The sequence below is a fragment of the Pan troglodytes genome, chromosome 1 (assembly GCF_028858775.2).
Source record: "Pan troglodytes isolate AG18354 chromosome 1, NHGRI_mPanTro3-v2.0_pri, whole genome shotgun sequence".
Lineage (NCBI taxonomy): Eukaryota > Metazoa > Chordata > Mammalia > Primates > Hominidae > Pan > Pan troglodytes.
The window spans coordinates 28,512,575-28,529,914 of NC_072398.2; the positions used below are offsets into that span (position 1 = coordinate 28,512,575).

Genomic DNA, 17,340 nt, shown 5'->3' on the forward strand with positions numbered 1-17,340 from the left:
GCATTCCCTATACTCAATGGGCAAAAACTGGAAGCATTCCCTTTGAAAACCAGCACAAGACAGGGATGTCCTCTCTCACCACTCCTATTCAACATAGTGTTGGAAGTTCTGGCCAGGGCAATCAGGCAAGAAAAAGAAATAAAGGGTATTCAATTAGGAAATGAGGAAGTCAAGAGGTCCCTGTTTGCAGGTGACATGATTGTATATTTAGAAAATCCCATCATCTCAGCCCAAAATCTCCTTAAGCTGATAAGCAACTTCAGCAAAGTCTCAGGATACAAAATGAATGTGCAAAAAATCACAAGCATTCCTATACACCAATAACAGACAAACAGAGAGCCAAATCATGAATGAACTCCCATTCGCAATTGCTACAAAGAGAATAAAATACCTAGGAATCCAACTTACAAGGGACATGAAGGACCTCTTCAAGGAGAACAACAAACCACTGCTCAACGAAATAAAAGAGGACACAAACAAATGGAAGAATATTCCATGCTCATGGATAGGAAGTATCAATATTGTGAAAATGGCTATGCTACCCAAGGTAATTTATAGATTCAATGCCATCCCCATCAAGCTACCAATAACTTTCTTCACAGAATTGGAAAAAACTACTTTAAAATTCATATGGAACCAAAAAAGAGCCTGCATTGTGAAGACAATCCTAAGCAAAAAGAACAAAGCTGGAGGCATCATGCTACCTGATTTCAGACTATACTACAAGGCTACAGTAACTGAAAGAGCATGGTACTGGTACCAAAACAGAAATACAGACCAATGGAACAGAACAGAGGCCTCAGAAATAATGCCACACATCTACAACCATCTGATCTTTGACAAACCTGACAAAAACAAGAAATGGGGAAAGGATTCCCTATTTAATAAATGGTGCTGGGAAAACTGGCTAGCTATATGTAGAAAGCTGAAACTGGATCCCTTCCTTACACCTTACACAAAAATTGAAGATGGATTAAAGACTTAAATGTTAGACCTAAAACCATAAAAGCCCTAGAAGAAAATCTAGGCAATACCATTCAGGACATAGGCATGGGCAAGGACTTCATGTCTAAAACACCAAAAGCAATGGCAACAAAAGCCAAAATAGACAAATTAGGATCTAATTAAACTAAAAAGCTTCTGCACGGCAAAAGAAACTACCATCAGAGTGAACAGGCAACCTACAGAATGGGAGAAAAGTTTTGCAATCTACCCATCTGACAAAGGGCTAATATCCAGAATCTACAAAGAACTCACAGAAATTTACAAGAAAAAAACAACCCCATCAAAAAGTGGGCAAAGGATATGAACAGACACTTCTCAAAACAAGACACCTATGCAGCCAACAGACACATGAAAAAATGCTCAATATCACTGGTAATCAGAGAAATGCAAATCAAAACCACAATGAGATACCATCTCACGCCAGTTAGAATGTTTAAAATGGCAATCATTAAAAAGGCAGGAAACAACAGATGCTGGAGAGGATGTGGAGAAATAGGAACGCTTTTACACTGTGGGTGGGAGTGTAAATTAGTTCAATCATTGTGGAAGACAGTGTGGCAATTCCTCAAGGATCTAGAACTAGAACTACCATTTGACCCAGTAATCCCATTACTGGGTATATACCCAAAGGATTATAAATCATGCTACTATAAAGACACATGCACACATATGTTTATTGTGGCACTATTCACAACAGCAAAGACTTGGAACCAACCCAAATGTCCATCAATGATAGACTGGATTAAGAAAATGTGGCACATATACACCATGGAATACTACGCAGCCATAAAAAAGGATGAGTTCCTGTCCTTTGCAGGGACGTGGATGAAGCTGGAAACCGTCATTCTCAGCAAACTAACACAGGAACAGAAAACCAAACACCACATGTTCTCACTCATAAGTGGGAGTCGAACAATGAAAACACATGGACACAGGGCAGGGAACATCACACACTGGGGCCTGTCGTGGGGTGGGGGGGGCTGGGGGAGGGATAGCATTAGAGAAATACCTAATGTAAATGATGAGTTGATGGGTGCAGCAAACCAACATGGCACATGTATACCTATGTATCAAACCTGCATGTTGTGCACATGTACCCTGAAACTTAAAGTATAATTTAAAAAAGGAAGAAAAATAAAATAAAATAAAATAAATAAAAATTTTAAAAAATGATGTGTGTAATACTTTATTTAAGGGTAAGCTGAACTTCCATCCCAGGATAGAAAATAATATTACAGTACGTGGTTGAATGCCGTTCAGTTTCTTAAAGTTGTTTTCCTTATTACCAGTTGTCTTTACATTCAGCTATTTTAACACGAATATTTCTAGGAATCTATCACAAATAAAAGTGCTATGCATATCTTTGGTATAAAGCATTTCACAAATTGTGTTCCAAAAAGCAATAATTCTGTGAAACATTAATAACAGAGGTTTCACAAAACAAACACACTCATTTCATGGTCAATTTGGAGAATGCCATGTTACAACAAGTTAAACAGGCTTTTTCCTCCCCTCCCTTTCAGGACTTCTCTATTTGTTTAACATGGTAACACACACATATGTATCTTAGAGAAAGATCTTATATCAGTATTTGGTCTTTTCCGAACATACTGATTACAGAACCTCTTTAATTGTAGAATTAAAGTGTTCATGCAGGCAGAAGAGGTAGCGAGCCATTTTTAAAATTCTAAATTTAATAAAAGTTTAGGATATAGTAAATTATCCACTTAAACTTTAGTAAATTTTATGAACAATTTACAATTCACTAATTTGCTATTTCTATGGTAACTTACATGTATGCTTACAATTTACAATTCACTAATTTGCTATTTATATGGTAACTTATATGTATGCTTATTTCAATCACTTCAGTTCTAAAAATTAAAAATAAAATTCTAGATAAATTTATTTTTTCTTATTTTATCATTTCTGTAATAAGTCATATTCAAGTTGAACTGGAAATATGAGTATCTTATCATATTCCTCTGCCACAATTTGGAGTTTCTTGCCTACTTGGTTAAATAAAATTGACCATATTCTTTAAATCTACAAAAATGAGTTTAAACACCAAAACATCTTTAATTAAAAGAATATAATACAATAACCTCTTTAAACAGTACACATATATGCTGTATATATAAAGCCAGTAATAATTTATAATAATTATTGGATAAAGACTTCAAAGCGTTAACTAATTTTTTTCTATCTCAGTCTAGTCTACGTTTCCAGGACTCTCAGAGAGTCTTAATAAGGTGAGTCTCATCTATAAATATTTACTCTTTATGACAATCTGAAAATAACCATCTGCAACTATTTAAATTTAAATTCAGAAAGGTTTATTTTTTAGGAGTTTTCCATCCTTAAAAATATAAGAAAGCAGGAATTCTTCTTTTTAAAATACCATGTGCTGTGAAGTCCAGTTTGTAATACTGTCCATTGTACATCGCTACAATTATCAGCAAAACAAAGTTGAAAACTACTTTCCATACCTGCCTAAATTTTGCACGGGCCTCTTTCTCTTTCATTCTTCCATGGGCAACTAAGTAATCAAATACTTCACCTGAATCAGAAAGGTAAAGCAGGTAGTAAAATATACATAGATTTTTGGTTAACAATATATGCAATGTCAAGTTTTTTCCTTGTTTATAAAGAAACTTTTGGCCCACAATTTTCTGCTAGTTTATGTAAGTTACAAACTAACACATGAATAGAAAAAAGGAAAAAATTACATATAAAATTGAGTACCTGTAGCAGTTTGTGATTTAGCAAAACTCTTTAAAAAATAAGTCATAAAAACACAACCAAGAAAACTTGCTTTCTGCTTTCAAGTATTATGTAAAAATACAGTCAACTCTTTATTATCCATTCTAGTAAAGGGAAGCCACAGCCTGGTCAATCAAAATTTACATTTGGCTTTGTATTTGGGGCCTACGTTTCAAACAAAATGACGAAGTGTGTTTTGTTGGATTGCTCTTTTAAATTCTCCCTGTCATGTAGTCTGGATAAAATTCCATCTCACTACTTCCATCCACATTGATTTATTTCTTTCCTTTCCTATACTCTGTGTTTATTCTCACTCTACTCATTTCATACATTCTAGTAGTCAGCCACATATTATACAGAATTAAATCATTTGTGTGTGTATCTCTATTACCCCAGATGAACTGTAAATTACTTGAAAATCATCATAATATCCATACTTAATTTGCATCTTCATCTTCATGGCAGAACACAAAGTGGATAGATAAATGTTTGGTGAAATAATTTAAAAAGAACTAGAAGCTGTATAAATTTTCTACTGGATCCATTACTTTACATGTCTGTAAGTTTTTCTCCTTTTTCTCTAGTTAGTAATAGCTTAAAACTAAATTAAACTTGAGTTACAATTTTAAAAATAAAATATTATCTTAGTATAAGGATTAAATTTATTTTTGTGTCCTTATAATTTGTACCAGATAGATATACATGTATATTAAAAACTCACAAAATGGCTTAAAGTGTTCTTGTAAAGTATAGCAAAGTGGTAAAAACAAAAAAACTCAGACTTTAGAATCAGACCAATTTTGGTATGAATTTTGTTTTAGCCCTGAGTACTACTGAAAGACATTATTAGGAAGATTTCTTAACTTCATTAAGACTCAGTTTCTACCTACTGTCTACTCACATGGTTGTTGTAAGGATTAAATGAAATAATGCATGTGCTTAGCACAGCGACTGGCATATAGTAAGCACTCAATAAATTGCATTTTTGTACCTAGGTATACAGATATATTACATATATATGCAATATCAATCCTAGGATATAAATAAAATATTAAAAATCAAATACGTAATGAATGTATGTCACATGAAACTAATACATCTACAATGTTAGACAGCATATTATATAATATTAAGCATACTTAAGTGATTAAATGGGATGATGAGAACAGAGAAATGAATGGATGCTCTAGTTGACTCATCATAGTAGTTAATTCTAGATATGTGGTAATAGTTGTTAATTCTAGTTAACCCATCATAGCAGTTAATTCTAGATATGTGAGTTTAGGCTAGGAAAGATATATATAAGAGTTCAAAAAATTTGGATCTACTCTTAAGTGCTGCCTAGAATACACTTACCCCAGGTATTTACATGACATAGTCCTGTACTTATCATATATTGTTTGTGTATGATTTACTTCCCCAACTAGAATGTAAGTGTCTTGAGGGCAGGGACTTTGTCTTTGCTCACTTATGTATTCCCAGCACCTAGAACATTACCTGACACATGGTAAGCATTTTATAAATGTTGTTTGAATGAACAAAAGAAAGAATAAACACATCATTCCACAGTAGTCCTGAAACCCACTTTTAATAGGCTCCTTTGGATTAAACATGGTTCAAAATAAAAAAAAGATTTCTTTGATTTTCTAATCACTGAAAATTTTCATTCCATTAGTGAACCAGAATCAACTCTTGGCAAAGAGGCAGTTGTCTGACTTAATTCTTATTCACATTACCTTTCTAGTGTACATGTCAGATTTGATCCTAAACTAAGTAGAAATTTCAGAGGAAAAATATTTAGTGTTTTATTTTCCAGAGTCACCTTGCCATTTATGGATTAAAAAGGCAAGAAAATCATTCTAGATTTACTGCCACAGAACCATGATGGTTTTTGTTACAGAATCACTAACTTGCAAACTCAAAGAAAACCTATCGCAGGAATCAGGATTTAATGAGACTGGCTGGTGTGGTCTGAATTCCTGTACCCATTTCTCTACACTACTCCCCACTGTGCCTCCCAAATATGCTACTGAAGGAGAGTGGTGAAGGCCTTACATACTCTTACTCTAGCCATTACTCCCCTTCATTAGCACCAATAGAGAGTTGACTGTACTTACCATTAACCATTAAGTCAGTACACATGTTAATATTAACACAGCCTTGCAGTGGGCCTTTATAAAAAGAGAAGGGTGTCTACAGAATTTTAGCAGTCTATGATTTCCCAAATCAAAGTGGGTATAGCCCCTTTCTCTAAATTTTATATCACTAAAAGGAAGAAAAGAGTCTAACTAAACTAAAAATAATATTTGGGGTTCCCATGAGACAGATTATTATAGCAATCTAACTGAAGGACATAAAAATAGAGAAATAGTTCATTATGTGGTATCTGTAGATTCATTAGTTTTATTATAGATCCACATTTTATGGAAATTTACATGGCTGTTTTAATATAATTTTTAAAATCCTATCATAATAAACATTAATGATAGATTTTCAAGTTAAGTAAAAGAACCTACACTGAAATATTTTTTTCAGGTGACAAAAGTTTTGCAAAAAAAAAAAAAAAGGACTAAAATATTCAATCTGTATAAACAACTGCAAAAGCAATTAAATATATTAACATCTATAGTAGTTTTTTAGAAATATGAGGCCAGGCGTGGTGGCTAATGCCTGTAATCCCAGCACTTTGGGAGGCCGAGGCAGGCAGATCACAAGGTCAGGAGATCGAGACCATCTTGGCTAACACGGTGAAAACCCATCTCTACTAAAAATACCAAAAAATTAGCCGGGCACGGTGGCAGGCACCTGTAGTCCCAGCTACTCGGGAGGCTGGGGCAGCAGAATGGAGTGAACCTGGGAGGCGGAGCTTGGAGTGAACCTGGGAGGCGGAGCTTGCAGTGAACCGAGATCGTGCCACTGCACTCCAGCCTGGGCTACAGGGCAAGACTCCGTCTCAAAATAAAAAAAAAAAAAAAGAAAAAGAAAAAGAAAAAAGAAAAGAAATACGAGACAGTATAAATATAGTTTAGTTGCTACAGACTAGATAAATCCTTTTTATTCTAGTTCACATAAAATCTGAATCACCATAAAAATTATAAATTTCATTAACTAAAAGAGCTCAATAGTAAGTTCAACACTAAGTTTTTCTATTGATTAGCAAAAAATCAATCAGCCAAATAATTTCAGCTGCCTTCTTTCTTCTTCAGTTGCTTAAATCCTGAGCCCTTAAAACCTCCCTTTAAGTATTCTTTATTTTTACTTATTAAATGATTAATTCCATAAATTTTCAACCCATTTCTGAGAAAGTGAAGTCCTAAGTCTAAAAGAAAAGTGATTCTGAGCTGACACATTTCTCGTTTAAGGGAAAGTGCAGGAGATGAAGATGATTTTCTATCACATATCAGTGTTTCAAAATCATTCCTATTTTTGACACCATGATAGTTAAAACATATGTGATATTCTACTACAAATGCATCTTGCTATCTCCCTGTCAACTCAGTCCTCTAACATATAAAATGTACAGATCAATACTTGTTTAAATTGAAATATTTAATTCACTTTATGAATTATCTTGGAAATGTATGTATATTGAGAATCTGTCATATGTGAACAATCAGTGAAATAAACACTGACCTAGAACAAGCTTTTATTATAGATTTTATTAAATACATTCTGTACTTGAGATATCCTGCTGATAGCCAAGAGTTTCTAATCATGATATGATATAGTAAAATTTAGATAAGAGAATCAATACATTTATAAGATGAAAATACAAATTTAACGTTTCAAAAAAGTCCCTAAGTAAAATGTAAATAAGCCAAAAATTCCATTTATAATGTAAGATCGAAAGGTCTTAAAAGTAAACACTGAATTTTCCTTAAGATGTAATTTAAAGGCATTTAAATAAAACAATAGATTCATTAACACTGAAGACATAAATGTCATAATGAACTCTTAGGTGTTAACATTTGTGTATGTCTCAGCAAAGAGAACTTTTCAATCACCCTCATTCTTACCCCCACTCGCGTATTCCATGACTAAATAGAGAGTCTTCTCTGATTCAATAACTTCAAACAATTTTACTGAAAAAAAATTAGAGATATAACTCTATAACTGTTAGCACAGATTGAATATGCTTTAAGAAAATCTAAGGTAACACTAAACTAGTAGAAAATTTGACTATTTACTAAACATTATTAATCACAATTTTAAGTTCAAAAAGTCTCTCAAAGATTATTACTCCTATGACAGAAAACTACTTACCACAAAGTGATTTAGAACCAACTTCTTGAGTTGAAAAAGTTAAGTTTCTAGGATTAAAAGGCCATTACTTTTTCAAATTAGAATAAGGTAATAAAAGGAACTCTTAAAATCAGAAAAACAGAATTTAAACTGAAGTTTAAAAAGAGACTATGTTACACTACAGTGAGCCATCAAAAAATGCTAAATAATCTTTGGTACAGAAACAAAAGAATTTCTGTATTTCTGTGATATTATGAAAGTTTCTGGTTAGAAAAATTACCAAATTATCAAATTTATGTAGTTCAAATATTCACCACAAATAAACACTTTAACAACTATATACAGATAAATTTTTAAATGTGCAACAAAAGTGTTTTAAAAAACAGATTTTAAAAAGAATTTTACTTGTCACAATCAAATGATTTCATATAATAATATATCTAATCAATACGTTTATTTGCAAAGATGGGGAGAAATCAGAACTTACTGAAAAATTTTACTAAAATTGAAATCAACTTTTTATTTTCTTTAAAATGCAAAGTTATTTTGCCTGTAAACCTATGATCAAACCCAAGTGCATAGTATCAAAATATCTGAAAGCCATTTTTTATTTTATAAATACCTAAATGACCTGCAATCTCTATTTAGAGACTTTTTTTTGAGACAGGGTCTCACTCTGTTGTCTAGGCTGGAGTGCAGTGGTGCGATCTTGGCTCGCTGCAACCTCCACCTCCCAGGCTCAAGCAATCCTCCCACCTCATCCTCCTGAGTAGCTGGGCCTACAGGTGCGCACCATCACTCCTGGCTAATTTTTGTATTTTTTTGCCGTGTTGCCCAGGGTGGTCTCAAACTCCTGAACTCAGGCAATCCACCTGCCTCAGCCTCCCAAAGTGCTGGGATTACAGGCATAAGCCACCATGCCCGGCCAGAAAGACATGTTTTTTAAAATTTAGAAACATTTGATTAGGAAATTAAAAAAAATTGTATGCATTAATTCTGAGTGATATCAATTATTTTAGTGGAGAGCAGAAGATAGCAAGGTAGCAGAAAACAGCAATCTGTAGCCTCCAGTTAGCTTCTTTGTAATCTATTTTTACCCAAAGTATCACTTCCTGGGGTTATCACTCAGGTTATCACTTTTCTTCTGCTTAAATAAACTATCCTTAAACATTGTGTCTTTTCAAATACCCTCAAATTAAGGAAAACACTTCATCACTAATTATATATATATATAATATATATATATTTCATACCTATATTAGGATGATTCAGTATCTTCATTATTCGTACTTCTCGAAATAACTGTTAAAGAAAACAGGTAGATATATTTCTGTTAAAAAAAAAACAAGCAAGCAGAGAGCCAATTAAAATATTTATTTGAAGAAATTAATCTGCTTACAAAATGCTACAGGATTCTGGTAATGCATTGAAACAAGATATTTTCTCAGTCCCAACTCTGTACAAACAAGCTATGTTAACTTAGACTGTGACATTAACTTCGCTGTGACTTGGTTTCTAAAAGAATTTTAAGTAGATGAACTCAAATGGTCTGTGTGTGTCTGTGGTGTGAATACACTATACACAATAAAACTTACAATTTTTTAACCATTCCTTATGAAAAGCTACAGAAGAAAAACACTGAAAATGAAACTAAATGCTCCTTCATATGATTTTTACCCAGAAACCACCTTCCTTAGGGGTTTGACTCTTTAAAGTCATCTCTTCTGACTGATCAGACATTTTAATGAAAGATTCAGTAAGGTTTTTAGGTAGATTTGTAGAATAACATTAAAGAACAATAAAAACACATTTACTAATTTATATAAAAACAAAATGACAAGAAGCGACTTGAAACACAAATGTTAAAATTTCCCTCCTTTTCATTTTACTTTTTAAACAATATAGGGCACATTTTTCAAAAGCATCATTTGGTATTATTTTCTCTATGTCTTTGAGTATATGTTAGATTCCAAATAAAGCAATTTGTTCAAGAAAATAGGAGAACCAAAAATTAGTGATATTCTGAAAGTATATTAAGACATATGCATTTTATCAGAATAAAATCTAAAGTTACTACTTTCAGAGGTGACATTTCTGCAGCAAAGATACACAATAGTCAAAAGAACACAAAAAGATGTTGAACATTATTAATCATTATGGAAATATAAATCAAAGCCACAAAGAGGTACCACCTCACACCTATTAGGATGACTGCTATCAAAAAACAACCCCCAACTCTGCCCAGAAAATAGCAAATGTTGGCGGGGATGTGGAGAGACTGGAACAGTTCTGCAGTATTGACGGGAATGACAAACGATAAAGCCTCCATGAAAAAAAATATATAGCAGTTCCTAAAGAAATTAAAAACAGAATTACCATATGATTTAGTAATTCTACTTCTGGGTATATGTCATATACCCAAAGAATTGAAAGCAGAGACTCAAGCGGATACTAGTACACCCATGTTCATAGTAGCATTATTCACAATAGCCCGGCAACCAGAGTCTATCAACAGATGAAGAGATAAACAAAATGTGGTCTATACAAACAATGGAATATTATTCAGCCTTAAAAAGGAAGGAAATTCTGACACATGATAGATACAACATGGATAAACCTTAAGAACATTAGGCTAACTGAAATAAGCCAGTCACAAAAGGGCAAACACTGTATGATTATGCTTATATAAGTTACCTAGAGTGGAGTCGTCAAATTCATAGAGATGTAAAGTAGAATGATGGTTGCCAGGGGCTGGAAGGATGGGGCACTGGGCGGGTTACTGTTTAATGAGTACAGAGTTTCCATTTTGGAAGACGAAAAACATTCTGGAGATTGATGGTGATGTTTGAACAACAATGTAAATGCACCTTAATGCCACTGAATTGTATACTTAAAATGGTTAAAATGGTAAGTTTTGTTAGGTATATTTTACCACAATTTAAGGAAAGAAATAAAATGTGCAAAAATGAATCAATAAATGTTCACCCCAATTAAAACAAAATGACTTAAGGCTTACCTCCTACAAAAAAGCTTGCTTTCCCTAGCTATTCTCAATAATTCCTACATAAACCCAGGGAGTCTGTATGTGTGCATATGTATATTCATATAAATAAATTTTTATAAAGTCCATGATACTTACAACTTTAATAATTAAAAATTACCTATCAGTAAATAAAATATAAAGGTGGATTCATTCATGTTCAAGACAAGTACTTTCTGTAACTTTGAAACACATTTTCATTTCAAATTTGGGACAAAGAGCATGCGGGTTAACCTCTCAGTACACATGGTCTTCAGTGCACTTGAGATCATCTCTTGCTCTGGCTCTGACAGTACATCTTCCTGACCATCCTCCTGCCTAAATGACCCCTCTCAGTCTTCCACTAAACCTCTCCCCTTCTACTCAACCTTTAAACATGGAGGTCCTCAGGGTTCAGCCCTTAGCCCCCTTTATCTTCTCACTCTACATATTTCTCCTAATGATTTATCATGGCTTCAAATATCATCGATTTGTTGCTGACTACTAAATTTAACTTTATCATCCCAACATTTATATCCAATCCCTATATACCTACTCAATATTTTCACTTGGCTGTCTCACAGAAATTCAAACCCAATACTTGATTTCTCACATCAAATTTGATACTGGTTTTCCCCAGCTCCATATGTCTGTCAAGCACCCTAATGACTGAAACTTGAGGATCATCCTTAACAACACCATCTCTTAAAATTTCTACATCAGATGCATCATTAAGACATTTTTATTCACCTCCACAATTTATCTCAAATCCATCAACGTCTACCCATCCATATTGACACTACTGTCACACTGAATCTCACTGGTCTTGGTACAACCATTCTGACTCTCTTTTCTACCTTCCCATCCTCCAATCTGTTATCCACACATCTTTTCTATCCTCCCATCCTCCAATCCGTTATCTACTACTTAACATCCACTGGTGGTTTCTCAATGCCATTAGAACAAAACCCCTAATCTTGAACACTGGCTACCAGACTCTAGAAAAAAATCAAGATCCTATTTACCTCTCTAGCCTTATCTCATGACTCTCAAGTGCCTACTCTGAGCCTCGTCTGCTCTACCTTTGTGCTCCACAGTCCTAATGGCCCCTTTGAGCTCCAAGTGACTGTAACTGATGATTTTGCTATTGCAGCCTTGGACAATGGGAGTCAGCCTTCACCCAGAAGCGTTCCTCAGAGTTTTGAACTCTTCACCTCCCAAACAGGGCTAACAGGTTTTAAAAAGCTATTAGCTATTAGCATGCTACTGATTGCTTGTCAAAACTGAGCATCTGACCCACAGAGGGACAGCTGCATTCACTGACCAAATTGCCTTACTCAGGTATGTGAACCAGGAAAAGTCAAAGTAGCACCAGAAGTCATTTTATATACATATACATATCTATGATACACATAAACATAATAGACTTTATTTTTATAGCAGTTTTAGGTTCACAGCAAAATTGAGCAGGAAGTACAAACAGTTTCCATATATTCCTTGTCCCCACATATGCAGAGCCTCCCCCACCATCAACATCCCAAACCAGAGAGGTACATTTGTTATAATCGATGGACCTACACATCATTATCACTGGAAGTTCACATTTACATTACTGTTCACTCTTGCTACTACTATACATTCTATGGGTTTAGACATGTACCCATCATTTTAGTATTACATAGACTAATACTAACACTGCTCTGAAAAATGTGTTCCACCTGTTCATCCCTCCCTTTTCCCTAACCTCTGGCAACCATTGATCTTTTTATTGTCACCAGTTTTGCCTTTTCCAGAATGTCACATACTTGAAATCATACAGCATGTAGCCTTTTCAGATTGGCTTTTACATAGTAATACACATTTAAGGTTCCTCCAAGTTTTTTCATAGCTTGATAGCTCATTTCCCTTTAGTGCTAAATTATATTCTGCTGTCTGGATGTACCATTGGTTATTCATCCATTCACCTACTGAAGGACATCTTGGTTGCTTCCAAGTTATGACCATTATGACTAAAGCTGCTATATAAACATCCATGTGCAAGTTTCTGTGTGGACGTAAGTTTTCAGCTTCCTTGGGTAAATACCAAGGAGTGCAACTGCTGGATCATATGGTAAGATATGTGTAGTTTTGTAAGAAACTGCCAAACTCTCTTCTAAAGTGGCTGTACCATTTGCATTTCCGCCAGCAACAAATGAGAGTTCCTGTTGCTCCACAACCTTGCCAGCATTTGGTGCTGTGTTTTGGACTTTTGCTATTCTAATAGGTATGTAGCAGTATCTCACTATTGTTTTAATTATCATTTCTCTGATGACATATGATGTGGAGTATCTTTTCATATGCTTATTTGCCATCTGTATAATTTCTTTGATGAGGTGTCTGTTCAGATCCTTCACCTATGTGTTAATCAAGTTGTTCATTTTCAAGCCTTTTCAAGCCAATTTTTGAGAAGCCTCCTCCAATCCTCAACAATACCAGATGCCTGTGGACAGTAGGAAATGTAGAATGTTCATTAAATATCTTGTTGATTCTAATTTGTCACATCAGAGAAAGGGTCCTTACCGTGGGCAGTCCTGGAGGTCCTGGGCAGAGGGAGCCAGAAGTCATATTCCCTCAATTCCTCCTCAGGGGTCTCAGGGAGGTGTGGGCCTTGGTCTGAGTGGCGTGCCCTCAGGTCAGCAGAGGAGAATGTGCCTGGAATCTGGGTGATTATCCAGAGTGAGGGTTGAGGGGGCCTCTCACTCTGACACAGAAAGGATGCCACCCCTGCCTGGGCCTACCCAGGACTGACAACAGAAATGGAGCTCCATGGGGTCCCTTGGTCTGAGCAGGTAGTCCCCTCAGAACACATTCAGGGTTTTTACCTTGGCTTCTGACTCCACCTGAGCCTCCTCTCTGCCTACCTAACCCGCCCCAGACTCACCTCCCTGAGAACCCCAAAGAGAAACAAGGGGGCACCTCATCAGGTGACCACTGCCCAGAGACTCCCAGGCTGACAGTAGGGGTGGGGCTCTGTGGGTTAGATTTGCAGAGGATCTAGGCTTCTTATTTCAACCTATTTTTTTTCTTACTGTGGCACATGAGCAGATAAAATTCACAAGTAATATGAGCAGAGAAGATTCACATATAGCTATAAAACCAAAATTCACAAATCTTTTGATTCTAGGTTTTAATGTAACCAAGTAATTTTTCCCAGAAAGTCAAGTCAAATACGGTAGCTTATTATTTGATGACTTTCATAAAATCATTTTATAAGCACTGGGTAGTAAAATCAGCCATTTAAACATTTAAAAGTCATTTTATAAGAAAAAATGCTTAAGTGTAACTGAGGTAATTTTAAAAATTGAACATAATTTTTTAAAAATAGTCTTCCCCAAGCCTCCGAGAACATATTATAAAGAATAAACACAAACAGTACTTATTTTGGTTTTGCTATAAGATATAGATTTTAAAGTTTATGAACTTGTTATTAATATAAGTAGCATTATTATGTTTCATTTGTAATTTATTTGTATTATTGCTATTATATATCTCTAACAGAAAAGTCCCTGGCATCAGTCTTGCTCTCCTACACTCATATAGAATATCTAAATGAATTACCGCTTCTACTTTCTTCATCTATTCTTGCTTTCTTGTTAAAATTGTATTTATTTGTTAAGCTGTAGGAAATGACTTAAAAAATCACAACTCAGCACTTCAGTGTATCAGACATCTTTGTAACTGGCCTCTACTAACTAACCTGCCAACCTTTGCTCTACATTCCCTCTGCAACACACAGTGAGTGACATCTGTGCACCCATAATGCTCTTGGCTAGTGGTGCTCCCTGCAGCCTTACACTCCAAGCAGTTGAGAATCATGCTTACCAGAGGTTGTCTAGGTCCCAAACATGTTTGCCAGTTGCAGTTACCACTGGAAATAGTTTATATATTAATTTCCTATTGATGAGTAACAAAGTACCATACCCTAGCAATTTACAACATACATTTGTCGCTTTGCAGTTTCTGCGGCTCAGTATTCCAAGCCTGACTTAACTGGGTCTTCTGCTCAGGTCTCGTAAGGCTGCAATCAACATGTTGTCCAGGATGGTTCTCATCTGGATACTTGACTAGGGAGGAATCTACTTCTGAGCTAACCCAGGTTACTGGCAGAATTCATTTCTTTTTAGCTGTTAGTACTGAGGACCCTGGCTTCTTGGTGGCTGTCAGCTAGGGGCCACCCTTACCTCTTAGAGACTGTACATAGGTCCTTGCCAAGTGGACTTCTCCAACATGGCTATTTACTTTCTTAAGCCAGCAAGCATAGTCTCTAGAGCAAGTCTGCTAGAAAGATAGTATAATATAATATAATATAATATAATATAATATAATATAATATAATCATGACAGTGAAATTCCATCACCTTTTCCCTATTGCATTGGTTAGAAGCAAGTCATAGGTCCTGTTCACAATCAAGGGGAAGGGATTATGCAAAAGTGTGAACATCAGAAGGCAAGAATCATGGGGGTTGCCTCAAAGTCTGTCCAATACAAATTTTACATAAACCAATGAAGTACATGTTTGTTGTTTGACAAAAAAAACCAAATTGAATACTTTGGAAATACTAGATAAAAGTTGCTAGACTGCTGTCCAGCTAGGTGTGGGCAAGATAAATGCAAAAGACTGGAATAAAATCTAGGCTTCTGCTCTGATTGCTGCCCGAGTGTCATTCAATTATCTCATTAATTAAAACAAAACAAAACTGGAAATAGTAGGAAGTGTACTATGAGCTTATGAGTGTGATCTGTATAAGGTAAATAAAGTAGAATGACAATTGGCAGAACCAAACTCAAAAAATAAATAAATAAATAAAAAGCTTTGGCCCTACATGAAAAGATTCATCAATGCATATACATTTGTGTGTACAATAGAAGTGTTAAATGTTTATATAACTTTTAATAATTCCTCACTTTAACCTGCTTTTTTCAATTAACAGCTCCTTACTGCACTATGAAAGAGGGCTTTTACTTGTACTCTCTAATTGGCACAGGCATTTCCTGTGTACTAGGAAGTGTGGCCCATTAAGCTACAACATGAATAAGCCATGCTGGTTTCTGGGTTCTAACTCCTCTTCTTTCTCTTGTCTTGACAAAGCACATCAAATTACAGAATACTGAAGACAACACTGTCATATGAATAATCTTGAATTTACTCTAGTTACTTTTTATGAAATTACTGGCAAATTTGGTAGTTTTCTCTTAGAATCGGCTGGGACATATCTCAAAACTAACAGAAACATACTGATGTTTCCTGGCAGCTCCATGTTTCAGAACAACTAATCTAAAGAAATAGACTGGCAGCAAATTCTTCAGGAATTCCTCCAAAAGTATTGGGGTGTTTTTTGTTTATTTAATTATTTCTTAAGTTGGGTTTTTGACTGCAATTAGTTCATAAATTCAATCCCTGACTGGTACCTGGAATGCAGTTATTCCGTTCTACAAAGAACAGACATGAGCTGAGGGACATGATTAAAATCATTTTGTGAAAACTGGGGCATCCATAACAAAAACAACACCTAAACAGAAGGTCACTCCACTTCCATCTGAAGAAGCAAGAAAAAGAGGTGTAGGCAGGGCCAAAGTTCTAATCAGAACTTTAACTGGAATTTTTAATTCCAATAAAACAACAATACACAGCCATTGGGTTCCTATATCTCAAAGATGCCTTGAGTATATTGTTTAATCCTTAGTTTCCTCTCCTTCAGCAGTTTTGGACAAGGAGAGAGAAAAAAACATAAGCGATAACAAGAAGATGTGTGTGGGTTTGGGTGTGTGTTGACTAAAAATGATAGGCAGTTGTCGAAGAATGGTTGCTGTAAGAAGGAGCATTAGGATGTTTTACATGGTATATTGAGTAAGGATAATGGAATACCAGATTCCTATTCCATCAAGCATCTCTCCTCACAAAGAAACACTTGAATTGTCAGCTGGATTTGGATCCCTGTTATGAAATGAACTGTGCCCCCCTAAATTCATATGTTGAATCCCTAATGCCCAGTGTGACTATACTGGGAGACAGGGAATTCAAGGAGCTAATGAAGGTTAAATAAGGTCAGAAGAGTGGGGTTCCAATCCAATATGACTGGTGTCCTAAAAAGAGGGAGAAATGTCAGGGATGAACTAGTCATGTGCAGGCCAAGGAGAGAGAACTCAGGAGAAACCAAACCTGCCTACACACCTTCATCTTGAATTTCCAGACTCTAGAAAGGTGAGAAAATTTCTGTTAAGTCACCCAGTCTGTGGTATTTTGTGATGGCCCGACTAGCAGACTAGTATGA

The 17,340-nt window shown here is 35.2% G+C and overlaps 1 protein-coding gene across 10 annotated transcripts in view; it reads right to left on the reverse strand.

The window, feature by feature from the left end:
• MARK1 (microtubule affinity regulating kinase 1) overlaps window positions 1-17,340 on the reverse strand; it is a 136,037-nt gene that overhangs the window by 56,209 nt on the left and 62,488 nt on the right. For 5 of the 10 annotated variants that reach the window (XM_016939088.4, XM_016939077.4, XM_016939080.4 and 2 more), the window contains exons 4-6: window positions 9,264-9,312; window positions 7,785-7,850; window positions 3,495-3,565 (exon numbers count right to left, since the gene is read on the reverse strand). In XM_016939088.4, coding sequence (XP_016794577.3) covers window positions 3,495-3,565; window positions 7,785-7,850; window positions 9,264-9,312 — 186 coding nt within the window. Of the gene's footprint in view, window positions 1-3,494; window positions 3,566-7,784; window positions 7,851-9,263; window positions 9,341-13,588; window positions 13,728-17,340 lie in introns of those variants that run through there. The other 5 variants (XM_063791688.1, XM_063791696.1, XM_016939098.4 and 2 more) reach the window with 3 other exon arrangements.